The sequence below is a fragment of the Cervus elaphus genome, chromosome 30, assembly GCF_910594005.1.
Source record: "Cervus elaphus chromosome 30, mCerEla1.1, whole genome shotgun sequence".
NCBI classification, from domain to species: Eukaryota; Metazoa; Chordata; class Mammalia; order Artiodactyla; family Cervidae; genus Cervus; species Cervus elaphus.
The window spans coordinates 25,091,255-25,113,698 of NC_057844.1; the positions used below are offsets into that span (position 1 = coordinate 25,091,255).

Here is a 22,444-nt window from a genome sequence, read left to right on the forward strand (position 1 = left end):
AGGGTGATGCTTGCTGTGGGTTTATCATATATAGCTTTTATTATGTTGAGGTATGTTCCTTCTATTCCTGCTTTCTGGAGAGTTTTAATCATAAATGAGTGTTGAATTTTGTCAAAGGCTTTCTCTGCATCTATTGAGATAATCATATGATTTTTATCTTTCAATCTGTTAATGTGGTGTATTACATTGATTGATTTGCGGATATTAAAGAATTCTTGGCTGCCGCGGGCTCGGTGGGTGAGGAAGCGTCTGGGCCCAGCCTGCTGAGGCACCTCGCAGACGCCTGGGCTCGCCCACCGCCAGCCAGCTTCACGCACTTCCCGTCCCATACGGCCGGGCGCGGGGCAGGCCCGCCGGAGCCATGGAGGACGAGGTGATCCGCATTGCCAAGAAGATGGACAAGATGGTGCAGAAGAAGAACGCGGCTGGAGCATTGGATTTACTGAAGGAGCTTAAGAATATTCCCATGACCCTGGAACTATTACAGTCCACAAGAATTGGAATGTCAGTGAATGCTATTCGCAAGCAGAGCACAGATGAAGAAGTTACATCTTTAGCAAAGTCCCTCATCAAATCCTGGAAAAAGTTATTAGATGGACCATCAACAGATAAAGACTCTGAAGAAAAGAAAAAAGATACTGTAGCTACGTCACAGAATAGCCCTGAAGCAAGAGAGGAAAGCAGCTCTAGCGGCAACGTGAGCAGCAGAAAGGACGAGACCAATGCCCGGGACACGTAAGTCTCATCTTTTCCTCGGGCGCCGAGCACTTCAGATTCTGTGCAGTTAAAGTGCTGGGAGATGCTCGCTACTGCTCTACGAACGGGAGATGACTACATCGCCATTGGAGCTGAAGAGGAAGAATTGGGTTCTCAGATCGAGGAAGCTGTCTATCAAGAAATAAGGAATACAGACATGAAATACAAAAATAGAGTACGAAGTAGGATATCAAATCTTAAGGATGCCAAAAATCCAAATTTAAGGAAAAACGTGCTGTGTGGGAACATTCCTCCTGACTTGTTTGCTAGAATGACAGCAGAGGAGATGGCTAGTGATGAGCTCAAAGAGATGCGGAAAAACTTGACCAAAGAAGCCATCAGAGAGCATCAGATGGCCAAGACGGGTGGGACCCAGACGGACTTGTTCACGTGTGGCAAGTCTAAGAAGAAGAACTGCACCTACACACAGGTACAAACGCGGAGTGCTGATGAACCCATGACAACGTTTGTCGTCTGCAACGAGTGTGGAAACCGGTGGAAGTTCTGTTGAGTTGGAAGCATTGGCAAAACATCTGGACCATTAAGAAGATGGATTTTGTAATTAGCTTTAAGACTAGGTCAACTAGCTAGTTTTCCTGCAAATCAGATTTTTAAAGTAACTTGCCTCCCTTGGGTTAGTCTCTGGTTTTGACATAGTGTCCCTTCCTTAAACGCCTTCTGTAGTTTCAGGTCAGTAGGGAGACCACATAATGGTATCTGTTTCAAAACTTTTTTTTTTTCAGTTTTATAAGTGGATATTAAACTTTTGGCAGTTAATTTTTACCTTTTTTTTTCTTCTTAAAAGAAAATATAACAACTTTTTTACAATATGAAACATACACAGTAGAATGTTACTCTTCTCAGTAAACACACAAGTGGAAATTACATTTTTTTTTCCTATATTGGCATGTACCTACAAATATTAAAAGAGGATAAGAGGCAGTGTAATTATAAGTTTATCAGACATGGTGTGTATTCAAGTAATACTTGACCAGCTTATCTAAATTGTATATAATATTTGAACTAGCATATGAAATTGATTTTAATTATTCTGTTCACAAGTCTGGGATAATTAGATATTATTTTGCATTTGTAACTAACTGTGATCCTCATTTCTTGTAATTTCTTGTACATGTGTATTACTTGTTCTTAATAGATTTTGGCTTTTGGAAATATGACTTGACTTTGTTGAAAAAAAAAAAAAAGAATCCTTGCATTCCTGGGATAAAGCCCACTTGGTCATGGTGTATGATTTTTTTAATATGTTGTTGGATTCTCTTTGCTAGAATTTTGTTAAGGATTTTTGCATCTATGTTCATCAGTGATATTGGCCTGTAGTTTTCTTTTTTTGTGGCATCTTTGGTTTTGGAATTAGGGTGATGGTGGCCTCATAGAGTGAGTTTGGAGGTTTACCTTTTTCTGCAATTTTCTGGAAGAGTTTGAGTAAGATGGGTGTTAGCTTTTCTCTAAATTTTTGGTAGAATTCAGCTGTGAAGCCATCTGGTCCTGGGCTTTTGTTTGCTGGAAGATTTCTGATTACAGTTTAGATTTCCTTGCTTGTGATGGCTCTGTTAAGATCTTCTATTTCTTCCTGGCATGAACCAATTCTTTAAAATGAAGGGATGACTAGCCAGAGCAATTGGGCAAGGAAAGGAAATCAAAGGCACCCCAATTGTAAGGAATAAGTAAAACTTGACCAATTTTTAACAGATGACATGATTCCATATATTAAAAGTATTAAAGAACACATACACACACACCACATACAACTATTAGCACTAATAAACAAATGTGGCAAGTTTTCAGAGTGCAAGATCAATACTCAAAAATCCATTCTTTTTTAATACATCAACAATGAATAACCTGAAAAGAAAATTCAGTAATGATTTTATTTATAACTGAATTTACTATAGTTTGGTGACCTGATGCGAAGAGTCAGTTCAGTTCAGTTCAGTTCAGTAGCTCAGTCGTGTCCAACTCTTTGCAACCTTATGAATCGCAGCACGCCAGGCCTCCCTGTCCATCACAAACACTCACTGGAAAAGATCCTGATGCTGGAAAAGATTGAGGGCAGGAGAAGAAGGGGGCAACAGAGGATGAGATGGTTGGATGGCATCATTGATTCAATGGACATGAGTTTGAGCAAACTCTGGGAGATGATGAAGGAGAGGGAAGCCTGGTGTGCTGCAGTCCATGGGATCACGAAGAGTGAGACATGACTGACTGAACAACCACTATTGACTAAGTTGTGTTCCCCAAAGTTCAGATGTTGAAGCCTTATTCTGCAGTGGGATTGTTTTTGAAGAGAGGGCCTAGTTATCCTTATAAGAAGAGTTACCAAGGCTCCCTTTCTCTCCTTCACTGTCACGTGAGGAGAAGACAGCTTTCTACAAGCCAGGAAGAGAACTCTCACCAGAAACCAAGTCTGTCAGCATCTTGATATTTGAACTTCCCAAGCAGAACTGTGAGAAAGAAATTTCTATTGTTTACAGCACCCAGCCTGTGGCATTTTGCTATAGCGACCCTGAGCAGACTAAGATAGCATTCAAAAATGAAAAAAAATATATAGGAATAAATTATCTAAAGAGATGAAAGCTTGTACCCTGGAAACTACAAATATTGCAAAAAAAATTAAAAAGAATCTAAATAAATGTAAAGACATCATGTTCACAGATTTGAGGACTTAATGTTTTAAGATAACAACAATTGTCAAAGAGACCTACTATTTCAATGCCTAATTCAATCCCTATCAAAATCCCAGTTGCTTTTTTTTTTGCACAAACAAAAAAGCTGATCTCAAACTCATATAAAATTGCAAGGGGCCTGAATAGCCAAAACCATATTGTAAAAGAAGAACAAAACTGGAGCACTTACACTTCCCAATATTCAAAACTTAGTATAAAGCTACAGTGTGGTACTGGCACAGGACAGACATATAGAACAGTAGAATAGAATTAACAGTCCAGAAACAAACCCATACATCTATAGCAAACTGATTTTTGACAAGGATGTCAAGTTCATTCATTGAGGATAAGAACATTCTCTGCAACAAATGGTTCAAGGACAACATGCAAAAGAATGAAATGGAATGCCTACCACAGAACAGATAGAAAAGTAAACTCAAAATGGATTACTGACTTAATATAAGAGCTAAAACTATAAAACTCTTAGAAGAAAATAGGGGTAAATCCTGTAGAACCCAAACTAAAGTGATGTCACTTATACTGGGGACAAAATGGAGGACAACAGAGGTGCATTAAAGAAAAACAAAACATTATCTAATGTAATTTGCAAGAATTTACACCCTTCTCGGAAATCAGCAGAAGATGCCAGTCATCCTCAAAGACCAAGACTGTTTATGCTATCTTTGGACTTCCTTGTTCCCCTGACACAACTACCCTGATCCAAATAAAGATCAGCTGAAAAAGTCAAATTACTTCTGCATATACCCTATATACACCCTTTGGTCTGTGAGGAACTCAGAATTCCCATAGCCTGGAGTTTCTTGGCTTGCAGGTTGAAAACCTTGGGATAAACTCACTTTCTGCTTTGTATAAAACAAAATACAGAGATGGTTTTCAACAATCCTTATGACCTTGGATTTGGCAATGGATTCTTAAATATGATATCAAAATCACAATTCACAACAGAAAAAAAATAAATTAGATTTCATCACAAATTTAAGTTTGTATATCAAAAAAATATCAGAAAAGTGAAAAGACAGTATACAGAACTAGAGAAAATACTTCTAAATCATATATCTGGTAAGGGTCTAGTATCTAGAATATATAAAAACAAACAACCGAATTTAATAATGGGCAAATGACTTGAATAGACATTTCTGCAAAGAATATAGACAAATGGCCAATTAGAACATGAAAAGACTCTCAATATCACTGGCCATTAGAGAACTGCACATCAAGACCACAGTTCAGTTCAATCACTCAGTTGTGTCCGACTCTTTGCGACCCCATGGACAGTAGCACACCAGGCCTCACTGCCCATCACCAACTCCCAGAGTTTACTCAAACTCATGTCTACCAAGTCAGTGATGCCATCCACCATCTCATCCTCTGTCATCCCCTTCTCCTCCCACCTTCAATCTTTCCCAGCATCAGGGGCTTTTCCAATGAGTCAGTTCTTCTCATCAGGTGGCCAAAGTATTGGAGTTTCAGCTTCAACATCAGTCCTTCCAATGAACACCCAGGACTGATCTCCTTTAGGATGGACTGGTTGGGTCTTCTTGCAGTCCAAGGGACTCTCAAGAGTCTTCTCCAACACCACAGTTCAAAAGCATCGATTCTTCAGTGCTCAGCTTTCCTTATAGTCCAACTCTCACATTCACACATGACTACTGGACAAATGATAGCTTTGACTAGATAGACCTTTGTTGACAAAGTAATGTCTCTGCTTTTTAATATGTTGTCTAGGTTGGTCACAGCTTTTCTTCCAAGGAGTAAGCGTCTTTTAATTTCATGGCTGCAGTCACCATCTGCAGTGATTTTGGAGCCAAAAAAAAAAAAAAGTCTGTCACTCTTTCCATTGTTTCCCCATCTGTTTGCCATGAAGTGATGGGACCAGATGCCATGATCTTAGTTTTCTGAATGTTGAGTTTTAAGCCAACTTTTTCACTCTCCTCTTTCACTTTCATCAAGAGGTTCTTCAGTTCTTCTTCGCTTTCTGTCACTAGGGTGTTGTCATCTGCATATCTGAGGTTATGGATATTTCTCCCAGCAGTCTTGATTCCAGCTTGTGTTTCATCCAGCCCAGCATTTTTCATGATGTACTCTGCATATAAGTTAAATAAGCATGGTGACAGTATACAGCCTTGACGTACTCCTTTCCCTATTTGGAACCAGTCTGTTTTCCCACGTCCAGTTCTAACTGTTGCTTCTTTTTTTTTCTTTTTTAAAATATTTATTATTTATTTATGCAGATCTTTAGTTGCAGCATGTGAACTCTTAGGCACAGCATGTGGGATCTAGTTCCCTGAAAAGGGATTGAACCCAGGCCCCCCTGCATTGAGAGCATAGGGTCTTAACCACTGGACCACCATGAAAGTGAAAGTGAAGTTGCTCATTCGTGTGTGACTCTTTGCGACCCCATGGACTGTAGCCTAACAGGCCTCTCCGTCCATGGGGTTTTCCAGGCAAGAATACTGGAGTGGGTTGCCATTTCCTTCTCCATAACTGTTGCTTCTTGACCTGCATACAGGTTTCTCAGGAGACAGGTCAAGTGGTCTGGTATTCCCATCTCTTTCAGAATTTTCCACAATTTGTTGTTATCCACACTATCAAAGGCTTTGGCTTAGTCAATAAAGCAGAAGTTGATATCTTTCTGGAACTCTCTTGCTTTTTCGACTATCCAGCGGATGTTGGCAATTTGATCTCTGATTCCTCTGCCTTTTCTAAATCCAGGTTGAACATCTGGAAGTTCACGGTTCACATACTGCTGAAGCCTGGCTTGGAGAATTTTGAGCATCACTTTGCTAGTGTGTGAGATGAGTGCAATTGTGCGGTAGTTTGAGCATTCTTTGGGATTGCCTTTCTTTGGGGTTGAAATGAAAATTGACCTTTTCCAGTCTTGTGGCCACTGCTGAGTTTTCCAAATTTGCTGGCATATTGAGTGCAGCACTTTCCCAGCATCATCTTTTAGGATTTGAAATAGCTCAACTGGAATTCCATCACCTCCACTATCTTTGTTCTTAGTGATGCTTCCTAAGGCCCACTTGACTTTGCATTCCAAGATGTCTGGCTCTAGGTGAGTGATCCCACCATCGTGATTATCTGGTGTGATAATCAAATCTTCTAAATCTATGCTCTGACCAGTAATGCTGAAGAAGCTGAAATTGAACGGTTCTGTGAAGACCTACAAGACCTTTTAGAACTAACACACAAAAAAGATGTCCTTTTCATTATAGAGGACTGGGATGCAAAAGTAGGAAGTCAAGAGATACCTGGAGTAACAGGTAAATTTGGCCTTGGAGTACAGAATGAAGCAGGGCAAAGGCCAATAGAGTTTTGCCAAGAGAATGCACTGGTCATAGCCAACACACTCTTCCAGAAACACAAGAGAAGACTCTATACATGGACATCACCAGATGGTCAATACCAAAATCAGATTGATTATATTCTTTGTAGCCATAGATGGAGAAGCTCTATACAGTCAGCAAAAACAAGACTGGGAGTTGACTGTGGCTCAGATCATGAAGTGACCCTTGTGTGCACCAGGACCCAGGCGATAGGAGCAATGACCCCATGAGACTGACCCAGAGTTGCCAATGAGTGTCCAGGAGTCTCTGGTGGAGGTGTTGGTCAGTGTGGCCTGCTGCAGGGTTGTGGGCACTGAGTGTAGCAGTGTGTGCATGGGACCTTTTGAAGGAGGTCAACATTATCTTCATTATCTCCACCATAGTTTGGCCTCAGGTCAAATAAAAGGGAGGGAACACAGCCCTGCCCATGGACAGAAAATTGGATTAAAGATTACTGAACATGGCCCCACCCATCAGAAGAAGACTCAGTTTCCCTCTCAGTCAGTCTCTCCCATCAGGAAGCTGCCATAAGCCTCTTACCCTTCTTCATCAGAGGGCAGACAGACTGACCACAATCACAGAAAACTGACCAATCTGATCACATGGACCAAAGCCTTGTCCAACTCAATGAAACTATGAACCATGCCATGTAGGGACACCTAAGGTAGACGGGTCATGGTGGAGAGTTCTGACAAAGTGTGGTCCACTGGAGAAGGGAATGGCAAATCAGTTCAGTATTCTTGCCTTTGTCATAGCCATGCTTTCCGGGAAACAGACTCACTCAGAAGGACAATGCAGATAGTGGAGTGCAGTTTATTACACCGGCGGGCCCAAGGCAGAGTCTCCTCTTAGCCAAGGACCCCGACCAGCATTTGTGAAAATCTTTTATACCCCATGTCCAAACCCACCAGCCCAAATCCCTTGAGGCTTACAAAGGAAGGGTAAATACAATCATAATAACCCCATCATTCATGTGTTTTGTGTTCAAACAGTTAATAATCAATAAGCCCGCAGTTATATTCCAACCAGTTAATAACCGATAAGCCTGTGGTTACATTCTGATAGATACTGTCCGAGGCAGGGGTGATTAGTGTCTGTTTTCTCTTAACCTGGATGTGATCTTCAAGATTCCCCTGCCCAGAGCGGGTCTTATCCTTCCATTGTCATTCCCACAGGCGCTAAGCACAGAGTTCAGAGTCCATTGGTGAGGCGGCCTAGCACGATCAGCAGGGACAGCCTGAGATGGAGTCCAGGCCCTATGAATTCCTTCTTCACCTTGAGAACCCCATGAACAGTATGAAAAGGCAAAAAGATAGTGTTCTGCCCGTAGTCTGAGTCCCCGGTCGGGAAAGAAGACTCCTCGAAACAATGCAACTTGCAATAGGGGAATTTATTACTGACTTGAGCCAGGGCCTCCCGCCCTCACCAAGGGTGTGAAGACGAAAAGGCCCCGAGCCCCAGTTCTCTCGGGTATTTATTAGGTCAAAAAAAGCAGCAGGTAGTTGGCACAAACGGATTGGTTACACAGTGGGTAGCTGGCGCAAGCAGACTGGTTACACAGTTGCAAGGCAATTTTTGTTGGCCCAACGTGGGGCTTTCAGCTTTCCCCTGATAGGTTCCCTTTTTCTTGCTAGGCATATGTTGATTGGCTAGCTCCAGGAGGCCTGATAATTATGTTACCCCGGGAAACCAGGCCTACTCCTAATCTAGGCTGCCTGTCATGGTGTTAGCCGTGACAGCCTCACATTTCCCCCGTCTTTGTACTTTTGTAGAGGAATCTTTCTCCTCACCCTGTGAAATTGGCTGATATTGTTGTCTCAATACCATTATTTGGAGGGTATTTAGGTGCTCCCTAATAAATGAGACCAGACGGTTTAAAATGCATGGACCAAAGGTCAGTAACAATATTAATATTATGAGTGGACCCAGGAGGGTGGAAATCAAAGTGGTCAACCAGGGGGAGCGCTGAAACCAAGATTCAAACCAGCCTTGTTGGGCTTCTCGTTCTCTCTTCCACTGGGCTAGTCTCTCTCTTACTTTCTGGAGAGATTTTTGTACCACCCCTGAATGGTCGATATAGAAACAGCATTCTTTTCTCAGTGCTGCACATAATCTTCCTTGTTGCAGAAACAACAAATCTAAACCTCTCTTATTCTGTAACACTACTTCAGCCAAGGAGCTCAAGGATTCTTGTAGGTGCGAAATGGACTGTTCCCGTGGTTTTGCAACCCCAAGCGGCGCAATAAAAAGAGTCAACTCTCCCACATTTTTCAATTTGGTTCCGATCCCTTCTCCCCCACGGGCAGACATAGACAGGCACCTGTTCGTAGTACTGTGGGCCTTTTCGCTCACAGTTACGGGGGAACAGACCGAAAGAGCCGTGGGCAAAGAACTTGGTCAGTTGGTGGAGACCAAATCCATTACCGTCAGCCGCCAGCACGCACAAATCAAAGGTCAGTACTGGCCACCATGTCCCTTTGGGGGCCACGTTGGAGCTCGAATTAAGCACTTTTCCAGTCTCAGGATTGTAGATCACCCAAGTCAGGTTAGCTGGCTGATGGGGGTTGTGGCTGGTTGCTCCTGGGCTGATGAAAACTGTTATCAGCAGGAGAGTTAAGAGGGCTCCCGTCGTACGAGTTTCAGTTTCAAAGGATTTGACGGGTGAGGTCTTGCCTCCCATTCTGCTTGCGCCTTCTCCTGTTCTTCCGGGGTGGCTTGCCGCACGTGATTGCAGTGAACCCAGGGCCGGATCCCGTCGACCTTAACAGCAGTAGGAGTGGTAAGGAGAACAACATAAGGGCCTTTCCATCTAGGTTCTAATGCTTTAGATTGGTGTCGTTTTACCCAAACCCAATCACCCGGGCCAATATTATGTGAGGGGATGGTCCCCTTGCTTGGACCCTCGTGTATCTCTCGAATTAATTTCCAAACATGGCTATGCACCTTACTTAATGCCATCAGTGTTTGCTGAAATTGTCCCAAGGTAGGGGGTGGTAGGCATTTTCCCTCAAACATAGGACACACAGGAGGGGGTCTTCCATACAGAATCTCAAAAGGGGTAAGATTCAGCTTATAAGGGGTGTTACGTGCTCGAAAGAGCGCGAGGGAAGGAGGGTCACCCAGTCCCCGCCAGTCTCTATTGCCAACTTTGTCAAAGTTTCTTTTAGGGTCCGATTCATTCTCTCAACCTGTCCTGAGCTCTGGGGATTATATTCACAATGTAACTTCCATTTTGTCCCCAGAGCTTGTGCCAGCCCTTGTACAATCTGGCTCACAAAGGCAGGTCCGTTATCAGAGCCCATGGTCACTGGCAGCCCGTACCTAGGCACTATCTCCTCTAAGATCTTTTTAGCAACCACTGTTGCTGTCTCTCCCTTAGTGGGGAAGGCTTCTACCCACCCCGAGAAGGTATCTACCAGAACCAACAGATAGTGATACCTGTACTTGCCTGGTCTTACCTCAGTGAAATCTATCTCCCAGTGTTGCCCTGGCTCTTCCCCTCGGTACCTCGTTCCAATGTGCTGCCTTTTCTCTGTCCTCATCAGCTGGCATGCTTTGCAAGCCTGGATTATCTCTTGTACAGTTGCATTTTGTCGAGGGAACCTCAGGCAGGCCATCTGGAGAAGTGTCAAGGTCTTTTTCTCCCCCAAGTGTGTAGTTGTGTGCAGGTGTTCACATAGGTGACGACCCAGGATGGCAGGCAATATCAGGTTGTTGTTTTGATCTTGGTACCATCCATCTTTGTCATCCTTCTGGAGGGTGGGATCCTCATTGATCCAAACGAGGTCAGGGAGGGAATAGTCAGGGACTGGTGGCAGAGTCCCCATACCAGGAGGTGGAAGTCCCATGGCTAATATGGGGGCGGCGTAGTCCCGGCTGGCCGCTTCTCGAGCGGCCGCATCAGCAGCCCCATTGCCCCGTGCCCTAGGGTCTTCTCCTTTCTGGTGACCGGGGACATGTACAATTGCTACTGCCCGGGGCAGTTGAACAGCTTTCAGGAGCCTGCGGATCTCGGGCAAATTCTTGACTTTTTTTTTCCCTCTGCTGTTCTAAATCTCCTTTCCTGGTATATCGGACCTTGAATATGGACAGTGCTAAAAGCATATCGGCTGTCCGTAAAAATGGTGACTCTCTTCCCTTTTGCTTGTTCCAGAGCCTGTATTAGGGCAATCAACTCTGCTTTTTGTGCAGACGTGTTTGGGGGAAGTGTCTCAGCCAATATTGTCTGTCCTGAATCATCAACTATAGCGGCTCCCGCCTTCCTTTGTCCATCTTTTACATAGCTGCTCCCATCACAGAACCATACTAGCTCACTGTTGTTTAGCGGCACATCAGTTAAGTCTTTTCGAGCCGCCAGGGCCTCAGCCAGTATCTCACTGCAATCATGGAGAGGGCGGTCCTTCTCTGGGTTAGGTAGAAGAGTGGCTGGATTCAGGAAGCAAGGGGTCTGAAAACGCACCCGTGGGGCATCAAGCAGCAGGGCCTGGTAATGTGTCAAACGGGCATTGGAGATCCACTTACCCGGCGGCTGCTTTAAAACCCCTTCGATGGCGTGGGGGGTGTAAACCCAGAGTTGCTGTCCATACGTCAACTTGTCGGCATTGCGGACGAGGAGGGCAGTGGCTGCAATGATGCGGAGGCAAGGGGGCCACCCAGCGGCCACCGGGTCTAATCGCTTTGAAAGGTATGTCACCGGCCGCTTCCATGGTCCCCATTGTTGCATCAAGACCCCCTTTCCTATTCCTTGCTTTTTATCTACAAACAGCTGGAATGGCTTATTTGGGTTAGGCAGGGCAAGGGCTGGGGCTTCTAGTAGGGCCCGTCTGAGTGTCTGGAAAGCCTCTTTCATTGGCTCAGTCCAAGTCCAGTTTGGGGTCTCTTTACTTCTCTCATACAAGGGCGGGGCCTTCTCAGCAAACCCCATGATCCACAGTCTACAATATCCAACAGTCTCCAAAAACTCTCTCACCTGGCGGGGGGTCTTGGGCTCTGGTATCTGCAATATTGTTTCCTTCATGGCCTGAGTTAGCCACCTTTGCCCCTGCCTGATCTTATACCCCAAATAGGTGACCTCTTGCCAGGATATTTGCGCCTTCTTTGCGCTAGCACGATATCCCAAGGTGCCTAGAGTCTGTAAGAGGTCACCGGTGGCACGGCTGCATGCCTCCTCTGTGGTTCCAGCCAACATAAGGTCATCCACATATTGCAGCAGGATGACCTCTGGGTGGCGAGTCCGATATTCACAGAGGTCTTCACTCAAAGCCTCATTAAACAAGGTAGGGGAGTTTTTGAACCCTTGTGGGAGGCGGGTCCAAGTTAGTTGTACTACCGGTTGGCCTTTCCCCTCAGTCCACTCAAAGGCAAATATCTCCTGGCTCTGGGCCGCCAGGGGTAGGCTGAAAAAAGCATCTTTCAAGTCCAAGACAGTGTACCAAGTGTACTCAGGCAGCAGACTGCTCAGGAGGGTATACGGCTTGGGGACAGTAGGGTGTATGTCACTCACCCACTTGTTGACTTCTCGTAGGTCCTGGACAGGTCTGTAATCCGTACTCCCTGGCTTCTTCACCAGTAGTAAGGGGGTGTTCCAAGGGGATTGGCACCGCTTGAGAATTCCGGCATCCATGAGCCGTCGAATGTGGGGAGTGATCCCCCGCCGAGCCTCCTGGCTTATAGGGTATTGCCTCACCCTCACAGGAGTCACCTCGGCTTTTAGTTTGATGACGACCGGATGTCTCTGTCTAGCCAGTCCCATTCCTGCTGTTTCTGCCCATGCCAACGGGTATTTGTGGACCCACGGTTGTATATCTGGTGCTATAACCTCTGAGGGCTTAGGCACAAAAAGTCTATATTCATCTCTTAAAGCTAGAGACAAGACATGTATCGGCTGTCCAAGTCCATCCGTGACTGACATTCCCCCAGGGTCAAAATGGATCTGAGCATTAACTTTAGTCAACAAGTCCTGTCCAAGTAGAGGGGCTGGGCATTCTGGTATCACCAAAAACGAATGGGACACCTGGTGGGTCCCCAGATTTACTTTCCGTTCCGTGGTCCAACAATATCTTTTTGTCCCCATGGCTCCCTGCACCAAGCTGGTTTTCTTAGACATTGGTCCCAGTTTTTGATTTAAAACAGAGTGTTGGGCGGCAGTGTCCACCATGAAGCCAACGGGTTTCCCCTCCACATGTATGGTTACCCAGGACTCGGGGAGGGGTGCCGAGTCTTGACTCCCCTAGTCACTGTCTTCCCCCGCATATAGAACTCGAGTTCCAGGGGAAATTCTCTCTCTCTGGGTTGTTCCTCTCTTTGGGTTCCTCTTAGGGCACTTATTTTTCCAGTGCCCCCATTCTTTGCAATAAGCTCACTGATCTTTCTTTAGGGCCTGCCTTTTTGGTCTCTCTTTTTCTCCCGTCTGGGGGCCTCGAGGCTCCCTCAATTCTGTTCTGGCCTTCATCCCCACAAAAAGAATCTTGGCTAGCTCTCTCTGGTTCTTCCGGTTTTCCTTCGCCCTATGTTCCCTATCTTCTTTCCTGATCTTCTCAGCTAGTTCCCTTTCCTCCCAACGAAGTCGTTCCTCCCTTTCTTCTGGGGTCTCCCTATTATTAAATACCTTTTCAGCTGCTTTCAGTAAGTCTTGTATTGTCTGTTCTCCTAACCCCTCTATCTTTTGTAATTTTCTCTTAATATCTGGGGCTGCCTGATGGGGCTACCTGATTCACAAACGCTAGTAGAACTGCAGCGCGTGATTCCTCAGCCTGGGGGTCCATAGGTGTATATTGCCTAAAGGCTTCCATTAGCCTCTCTAGGAAGGCTGACGGGCTCTCAGTGGGCTCTTGCCTTACTAAATTTACCTTCGCCAAATTTGTCGGCTTCCTAGCTGCGGCCTGCAGGCCAACCATTAGAGTCTGGCGGTACACTCGGAGACGCTCCCTACCTTCCACTCACTCAAAATCCCAGTTAGGCCGCAACAGAGGAAACCCCTCGTCCACGAGATGAGGCTGGGCGGTTGGTCTCCCGTCGACCCCCGGGACCCGTTTCTGCACCTCTGCCAGGATTCGCTCCCGTTCTTCCGTGGTGAAGAGCACCTGCAACAGCTGCTGACAGTCATCTCAGGTGGGGTTATGAGTGAACAAAATGGAATCTAAGAGGTTAATGAGGCCTTGGGGTTTCTCTAAAAAAGGAGGATTTTGGGTTTTCCAATTATACAGATCACTCGTGGAAAAGGGCCAGTACTGATAGGTTTGCTCTCCGTCCGGGTTAGCTGGTCCCACTCGGACAGGGATTGCCTGTACAGCAGATGAAGGTAACTCTGGGTCCCCATGATCCTGCTCACCCCTATTTCCTCTATTTCTTCTCCGGGGTCGGGGTTCCCTTATCCCTTCTGATTCATCGGTGGGGGGGGGGTGCTCTTCCCCCCGGGGGAACCTGCAACGGAGGAGGGGCATATGGCGGGGGCCTAATTTCCATCTCCAAGTCAATCAGGTTCCGGTATGAGGATTCCTGCAAGACCGGTTTTGGGCCCTTATTCTTCTCGGCTTCCTCTGGGGGAGTGGGAGTTTCCATAACCAGGGCCTGTACATTAGGAGAATCAGGGAGTTTGTAAACAAAAGGTTTTAACCATTCGGGTGGATCTTCTACTAGATCTTGCCAGACCCTAACATATGGGACTTGGCTCGGGTGGCCCCAGGGATCAGGAGCCATAACTTTCTCTTTCACCGCCCGAATAATAGAAGGTTGAAAAGTTCCCTCTGGAGGCCATCCAACTTGGAAGGCGGGCCACTCTGCAGAGCAAAAGGTTATTAATTTACTCTTTTTAACCAGTAGCGACAGATCATACACTCTAGCCCTGACATCCAAGAAATGATCAGTCATGAGAGAGAGTGGGGTGGATTCTCCTTGCCCCATAGCAAGAGTCAGAAGAAAGTCACTGAGAATTACCACCAAAAAATCCTATCGGGAGTGGTGGCGGCCAGGAGGTTGGGCTTGTGGTATGCTTCGTGGAACTATTTGAGTGCCTTAGTCGTTGCACGGAAGTTTTCTTGTTGGGGGCAGGCACCCTAAGGGTTTCTAGCCCATTCCGTGACCCACTTATCCTTTCATGGGAGTTTTCCAGTGGCAGGCACCCTATCAGCTCTTAAGTGCCTGTTCCGTGCCCACACAGATGGGTTTTTATTTGGCCAGATTCTCGGTTTAGAATACGAGAAAAAAGAAAAGAGTTTCACCCTCTCGGGCTCCCGTTACCGGGGCTGACTTGTTGGGAGGCCTTCAGAATCCACCAGGGAGTAGCCCTGGCCAGGACTCATCAGTTGCCCCAACTGTCTGCCTGTTCACTGAAACTCTCAGAAACAGAAACGAGGCTCCAGGGCTTTACAGGAGGAAGTAGACAACGACACACCAAAGAACAACGAGACAGGAGACAATGCCGGCAGTTATACAGACGCGAAAGGGCGTAGAAAAACACACAGACAGAGACAGACACACATCGGCCGACAACACAGAACTGGGGGGCGGGACCCCCTGAGTTTCCCTATCCTCTGGAACAAGGGTCACCTTACCGAATGGCATCCACTGTTCCCCAGATCTGGGCTTAGGAGAGGAGGTCTCCTTCCCGCAGAGCTGGCTGCCTTCCAGCATGCTCGCTGGCCTCGGCCTCACGCCAGCCGGAACGGCCAATCCGCTCCCTTACGGAAAGCTTTCCCTCACGCCAGACTCCTTCCTGCCTTTTAGGAGGGCCTCGGATTTACACTGGGCTTCCTGCGCCAGATACCTTCCTGCTTCACAGCAGGGCCTCAGATTTACACCGGGCTTTTCCAGACCTGCCTGAGCACCGGTGCTATTACCTGTCCTTTTTCCCCTTTGTTCCAAAGAGCGTTCTTCCCCGGTCAAGGGATGCCGGACGAGCCCCCAAATGTTCCGCCCATAGTCCAAATCCCCGGTCGGGAGAGAAGACTCCTCAAAACAATACAACTCGCAATAAGGGAATTTATTACTGACTCGAACCAGGGCCTCCCGCCCTCACCAAGGGTGTGAGGACGAAAAGGCCCCGAGCCCCAGTTCTCTCGGGTATTTATTAGGTCAAAAAAAGCAGCAGGTAGTTGGCACAAACGGATTGGTTACACAGCGGGTAGTTGGCGCAAGCGGATTGGTTACACAGTTGCAAGGCAATTTTTGTTGGCCCAACGTGGGGCTTTCAGCTTTCCCCTTATAGGTTCCCTTTTTCTTGCTAGGCATATGTTGATTGGCTAGCTCCAGGAGGCCTGATAATTATGTTACCCCGGGAAACCAGGCCTACTCCTAATCTAGGCTGCCTGTCATGGCATTAGCCGTGACAGCCTCACAGATAGGATACTGAAAGATGAACTCCCCAGGATAGGTGCCAAATATGCTACTGGAGATCAGTGGAGAAATAACTCCGGAAAGAATGAAGCGACGAAGCCAAAGCAAAAACAACACCCAGTTGTGCATGTGACTGGTGATGGAAGTAAAGTCCGATGCTATAAAGAGCAATATTGCATAGAAACCTGGAATGTTAGGTCCATGAATCAAGGCAAATTGGAAGTGGTCAAACAGTAGATGGCAAGAGTGAACATCAACGTTTTAGGAATCAACAAACTAAAATGGACTGGAATGGATGAATTCAACTCAGATGACCATTATATCTATTACTCTGAGCAAGAATCCCTTAGAAGAAATGGAGTAGCCATCACAGTCAACAAAAGAGTCCAAAGTGCAGTACTTGGATGCACTCTCAAAAAAGACAGAATGAAAAAAAAAAAAAAGACAGAATGATCTCTGTTCGTTTCCAAGGCAAACCATTCAAATCCACAATGAGACCACAACTTCATACCCACTAGGCCAGTTATGCATGTGTGCTCAGCAGTGTCCAACTCCTTTCAACTGCATGGACTACAGCTGGCCAGGCTCTTCTGTCCATGGGAATTTCCAGGCAATACTGGAGTTGGTTGCCATTTCCTCCTCCAGGGACCTTCCTGACCCAGAGATCCAACAACCGGAGTCTCCTGCATCTCCTGCATTGGCAGCCAGTCTTTACCACTGAGTCACCTGGGAAGACCCAAGGATGGCTATCAAAAACAAAATAAGACAAAACTGTTGGTGAGGATGTGGAGAAATTGAAACTGTCATACACTGTTATTAGTATGTAAAACATCTCCGCCACTGTGGAAAACAGTTTATCGACTCTGCAAATATTTAAGCATGGAATTACCACATGACCCAGCAGTTCCATTCCTGGCTATTCACAAGGAGTGTTTCCTTGACTTTAGTCAGGCTCCTCTAAGCCCTCTCAGCCTCTACTTTAGTACTGGCCTTGTGGGACCTGCATCAACTACTTGTCATAAGATTTCAGTTAGGTCAGTTAAGAGCCCCTCCCTGGAAAGCTTATCATCCTCAATATCTCATCAAATTCTTCATCCCCTATCTTCAATATTACATCAACCTGGTCTGCCTTCAGTTAAGAAACCTGATAAAATGGTTGGGCCAGAATTTAGCCCTTATCTATGGCATTTCATTTTAGGAAATATCCACCCACTGGCTATAGGTTCTCACTTGTTTATGATGTTTTTGTTTAACTGACCCCAGTTCTATACCAAGGTCTCTTTTCTCTATTGCAATAATTCCTAAATAAATTGTTTTGTTTTGATTCACTGGTTGAATTACTGTCAGATTCTGATTTTCTTGAACAGTATATACCCCAAAGAGTTGAAAACAGGGTTTAAACAAATACTTCCACACACATATTCATAACAGCACTATTCACAATAGCTCAAAGGTGTGAACAACCCAAATGTCCACCGCTGGATGGATGGGTAAATTGTGGTATATACATACAAATAAGATGGAGTATTAGCCATGAAAAATAATCAGATACTGATAATTGCCATACAGTGGAGGAACCTGGAAAACACCTTTATGTGAAAGCAGACAGCACAAAATCATATAATCAATTTACGTGAAATACTAGGATTAGGTAAAACCAGACTGAGTCTGGGCTTCAGTGCATGGGGTCGCAAAGAGTCAGACACGACTGAAAAGTGACCTCTCTTTCTTTCAAGTCTGAAAGCAGTTGTTCCTGCTACGTTCCGGGAGCGAGCAGAAAATAATGTAATTTTTAATAGGAAAGAAAAAAATGGTTTGCAACTAGACATTGTTAGTGGTTTTACAACATTGCGATTATACTATACACCGAATTGTGTATTTAAAGATGTTTCATTTTAGGTTTTTTGAGTTTCATTTCAATAATAATTTTTTCTTAAGTTTATAACCCAACAGCCGAAGTTGTTCAAAAGTGGAGAATTACAATCAGACACTGCAATGTGCGCTGATTATTCCGCTTCTGAATTTTTAGAACTCTTCAGTGAAGTGTTTTGCTTTTTAACATTAAATTCATTGGCATTTGACTGGTACACCATCACAGACTGCAAGGCCGGCACCAGTATAGGCAGGAATGGTGTGGTTCCTGAGCATGAGGATGGACTGAGCAACAAGGCTAGTTCGTTCCAAGCTTCTTTCACTGTAGTATTTCAACCGGGCTCCCTACCTCACAAATAGTCACAGGCTACCTCGCCTTTTACAGACCTGTACGCCGGGTCGGCGAAGGCGCTCGTGGACCTCGCCCCGTCACCGGGCTCGAGTCACTAAGGGGCACGCGGGGGCGGACCCAGGCGGGAGCATCCGGGCGTCCAGCCCGCCGGCCGCGGCCCAGCCTGCCCACTTCCACCACTTCCGCCCGCGGCCGGCCGCCCGCACCGCCCAGCGCGCCAGTCGGAAGTGTGGGCGCCGGAACAGGCGGTCGGCAGGCCTGTGGCGCCGCGCGGGCCGGAGCGGGGGCGGGGCGTGCGGGGACAGCGCGCAGCAGCCAGTGCGCAGCAGCCAGTGCGGGGCCGAGGTCGGTGCGTTGCATTCCGGCCGAGCAGAGGGCGCGGTCAAGAGTCGGCAGTCTGCACAGGTGGGCCGCGGCGGGAGGGCAGCGGCGCGCCCGCGGCGGGCGGGGTAGGCGCGCGAGACTCGGGGCGGGGTCAGAGGGGAACGAACGGCTTCCCGAGTGGCTTTTCGCCGCTTCCGGGGCCCGGCGCCCGCGGGAGGAAGACGGTGTTCTTGGAGACGCGGCGGGCCGGGCCGAGCCAGCAGCACCCCCGGCGGTCGCCTTCTTCGCCTCTCGGGTGTTTTATTTTAGTGTTGACGTTTGGTTTGCATTTGCAGTTATTTCCGGAAATTCGCTAGAATTTTGCATAGCGCTTTTTGTGGGGAGGGTGGCGGGGGCGGGGTTTTTGGTGTCCATATTGAATAAGACTGTCAACTGGGCTGTGGAATTGGGGCGTTTTTCAAGTAAAGTCTAAGTTGTTCACAAAGCTCGAGCAGTTGCAAGAGACTCACGTCCGTCAGGGAAGTCAGTGGGATTGATGGCGGTATTTAGAATTGGATTGCTGACGATCCTCGCTGTGGTTCCTGGGAGTTCAGAAATAAACTTGGCGAATAGCCGCCCCTGGAAGCCATCTCCGTTAACCATCACCGGGGAGGGGCCGCGCCTAATAGTCTCTGTTAGGACTCGGGATAGAAAGTGATTAGCTCGGTTTTCGGAGTTACATTGAGTACAGTGAAAAATGTTTGATAACCATGATGTAAAAATAGATCAAAATTAAGACAAAGTATTAGTCTGAGCAGAATCAAGTCCTTATTTTAAATGCTTTTAAAAATTCAAAAACGGGTGCTGGGTTGAGTGGTCTGAAGGTTGTAAGATTTAACAGTAAAAATCTCAAGATTAAAAAGAGGAGTCTGAATTCCGGTCTAGTTGTGTGATCCTGACAAAATCACTAGTTCTGAGAGCCTTATTCTGTAAAATGGCTACGATGATAGTTACAGTGGTTTTCTGACAGTTCTAGTAAATTCTGTATTACGGTCAGAATGTTTGGATTTGTAAGTGGTTATGGGGTTTTGTAGCACTTAAATACTTAAAGTCACTAAGCCCTCCTCTCCTCCATCCCCCACAGTTTAGTGACAAGAGGTCTGATTTTAAAGTCATCACATTTTGCCTATACCTAGTGTATCTTCATCTTTAGATTCAGGGGTCAGAAAAATTTCACCTTAAGTTCACCTTAAATCTTCCACGAACTTTTGTAGAATAGGATTAACGTCTTACTCATTTGTGAAATGCTTATTCCTGGAACCTGTACGGTGCTTGTCATTTTTGGTGGGTTTGTGAATTTCCTCCTGTATTCTACCTTCTTCTTTTTAAAGACCGAACTGGCAAAACTTAAACTTTGGGTTCACCGAAAACAAACCAAAATAATTTTACATGGAAAATACTGTTTTCTGTTGCTTAAAGGTGTGCTCAGTTGTGTATAGACACACGGGGTGATTACAAGGAGTTAGGTAAAGAATTAGATTACAAATAAGGTTTATTTAGCATCACTTTCAGAGCAAACATAGCATCTCTGTGAGAGGCAGAGAAGATCCAGCAGTAGACTTCAACATTGGCAGCACTTTTGAATTGCTTAGGGAGAGTCAAAAATGCTGACCTCTGGGCCCTAATCCAGACCAATTAATGAGAATTTCTGGAGGAGCATGGGTATGTCCCACCTGTTAAAAGTCCCCAGGTTACTCTGTTGTGCAGCCAGGATGAGAGGAATGAGGTTCTTCTAGAGTGTATCTTGTTTGCTTGAGGAAAGGAAAAGCTGGAAGGACTGGAGCTACATTGGGCAGTGTAGCCTGGGGCATTTGAGAGAATGTCAGAGAGGACTTTTATCTGCAGATGTGATGAAATGTTTTGATTTGTAAAATGAACTGTGCAGTGACCAAGGCCAAAGGGCAGGCTGTTAAAATCCTGAGTCACAGAGCAGTAACTGTGAAGATAGAAGAAATTAAAGAAACATTCTCTCCTGGATGTTAAATATTTGTAAGAAATTGAGTAATGATTTTAACTTGCAAGCTTTTTTTTGCTCTACCTAGTTAAAACAGTATTTTTCAGAATGAGTGAATAGACTGTCAATGTGTGAATTTGTGACTGGTTATTTTTAAAGTGTCATACAAATATATATACCTCAAATAACTTTCCTTGTTAATTACTAAGTAATCTGATATATGTTGATTTATGTTAATTTAGGGGTTTTGTCATTTTTGTTTTTCAGTACTCTTAAGATTGATTTCTAAAGATATGGTTTTCATCCAGCTTCATCAACGCACATAAATTTTCTCCTTTTTGGACTCTTGTTTTATATCACAATGGTGAGCTACAAATCAATATGTTAATATTCTTAGAATATTCTCTTCCCTCAAAAAATATCAATATGAAACAAATATTCTTGTTAACTGCTCTAGTTACCCTACCTGGGAAATTACTTAGCAATTGCATGCAAAATCTTAAAATACGAGGCTCATCTCTCAATTCAGTATTATAATCATATCCAGGGTACACAGATAATCTATCTGTCCTTATTTATGTGAAGTAGTAAAAAAAAAAAAAAAAATCCATAGAATTCTCCAGGCAAGAATAATGGAGTGGGTAGTCATTCCCTTCTCCAGGGGATCTTCCAACCCACAGATTGAATCCTGGTCTCCTGCATTGCAGGCAGATTCTTTACCATCTGAGCCACCAGGGAAGTCCTCTATTTACTTTACCATAGTCCAAATCACTGGCAAGAACCTTGGGTATAAGTATAAATAGTTTTGGGGGCACAGGTTTCTCATATTTTGAAGTTCTTGTTAGTACAGATTTTTTTTTTTTAACAAATATAACCTGCTTACTGCAATTAACATTTAAGCAGCATTAGGGTTAGCCTTCTAATGGCACATTTCTGCTTACCACTTACGGTCACTAAACATACTTAAGGCTGGGCATTTAACTTTAGACATTAAAAAATTAAAAACAGAAGAAAAAGATCACTTTCTGATGTTATAAAGAAACAGCATTCGACAGAGATATAAAGAGCACTGACCACCATGTTGAATAAACTTCAGAAAACATGTGTCTTCTCTTGTTGGGATCTTGCCTGTGTACCCTTGCCTTTTTAGAGAAAAGTGGAGCTATCACAATGGGTTTCTTGCCTTATATTTTACTTTCATGTTATCTTAAGTATTTGAATGCAGTAGTGAATAAATGATACTAACATTTACATAGCAGGTATATTTCACTGGACCCTTTACAGTTTTGATATCAGAAGATTAAATATTTGAGAAGAGTGGCTGTTTGAAATTGTCTTGGAGTATACATTTGATTGTGTTTCATAACTTTTTGATAAGTTATAAACTTACTCTATAAGGTTTTATGGCCAAAATAAAAGAACCTTGCGTTTTTGTCAAGAGTATATAATGGAAAATAGTTTATGCTCAAGAATCTAATTTTGAATCCCTGGGAAGCAGTTTCACTGAATTCTGCCCTTGAGATTTTTTTAATAAGTTGATATAAATTTAACAACCTTCTGAAGTAATGGCATATTTCAGACTTTCTTTTACCTACTCCATTTAGATGCTTGATAATGTACAGGTTCTATTGCTCTTCTAAAAGGCTGACTGTTTTTGTAATGTTAATTCTCTATCCTTATAACTGGGATGACAGGGTCACCTCAGCCTTTGTGATTTCTGAGACCTGGACATATATGTTCTTACTCCTGCACAGTTGGGGTTTTGATGCGTGCTAGGAGTTTT

The 22,444-nt window shown here is 45.0% G+C and overlaps 3 protein-coding genes across 16 annotated transcripts in view; 2 read left to right on the plus strand and 1 right to left on the minus strand.

Moving 5' to 3' along the window:
• Positions 1 to 361: 361 nt before the first annotated feature.
• Positions 362 to 1,584, plus strand: LOC122686522 (transcription elongation factor A protein 1-like). The gene has a single exon (XM_043891634.1). The coding sequence runs from the start codon at positions 362 to 364 to the stop codon at positions 737 to 739; it is 378 nt and encodes a 125-aa protein (XP_043747569.1). The 3' UTR covers positions 740 to 1,584.
• Positions 1,585 to 16,811: 15,227 nt separating this feature from the next.
• Positions 16,812 to 19,310, minus strand: LOC122686658 (wiskott-Aldrich syndrome protein homolog 1-like). The gene is made up of 3 exons (XM_043891862.1): positions 19,178 to 19,310; positions 18,380 to 18,958; positions 16,812 to 16,866 (listed from the first exon to the last, which is right to left on the minus strand). Exons 1-3 carry the CDS (start codon positions 19,308 to 19,310, stop codon positions 16,832 to 16,834), a joined length of 747 nt encoding a protein of 248 aa, XP_043747797.1. The 3' UTR covers positions 16,812 to 16,831.
• Positions 18,598 to 22,444, plus strand: part of SUPT20H (SPT20 homolog, SAGA complex component) — a 37,699-nt gene continuing 33,852 nt past the window's right edge. For 10 of the 14 annotated variants that reach the window (XM_043891618.1, XM_043891626.1, XM_043891628.1 and 7 more), the window contains exons 1-2: positions 18,598 to 18,749; positions 20,929 to 21,025. In XM_043891618.1, coding sequence (XP_043747553.1) covers positions 21,023 to 21,025 — 3 coding nt within the window. In that variant the 5' untranslated portion in view covers positions 18,598 to 18,749; positions 20,929 to 21,022. The other 4 variants (XM_043891619.1, XM_043891620.1, XM_043891622.1 and 1 more) reach the window with 4 other exon arrangements.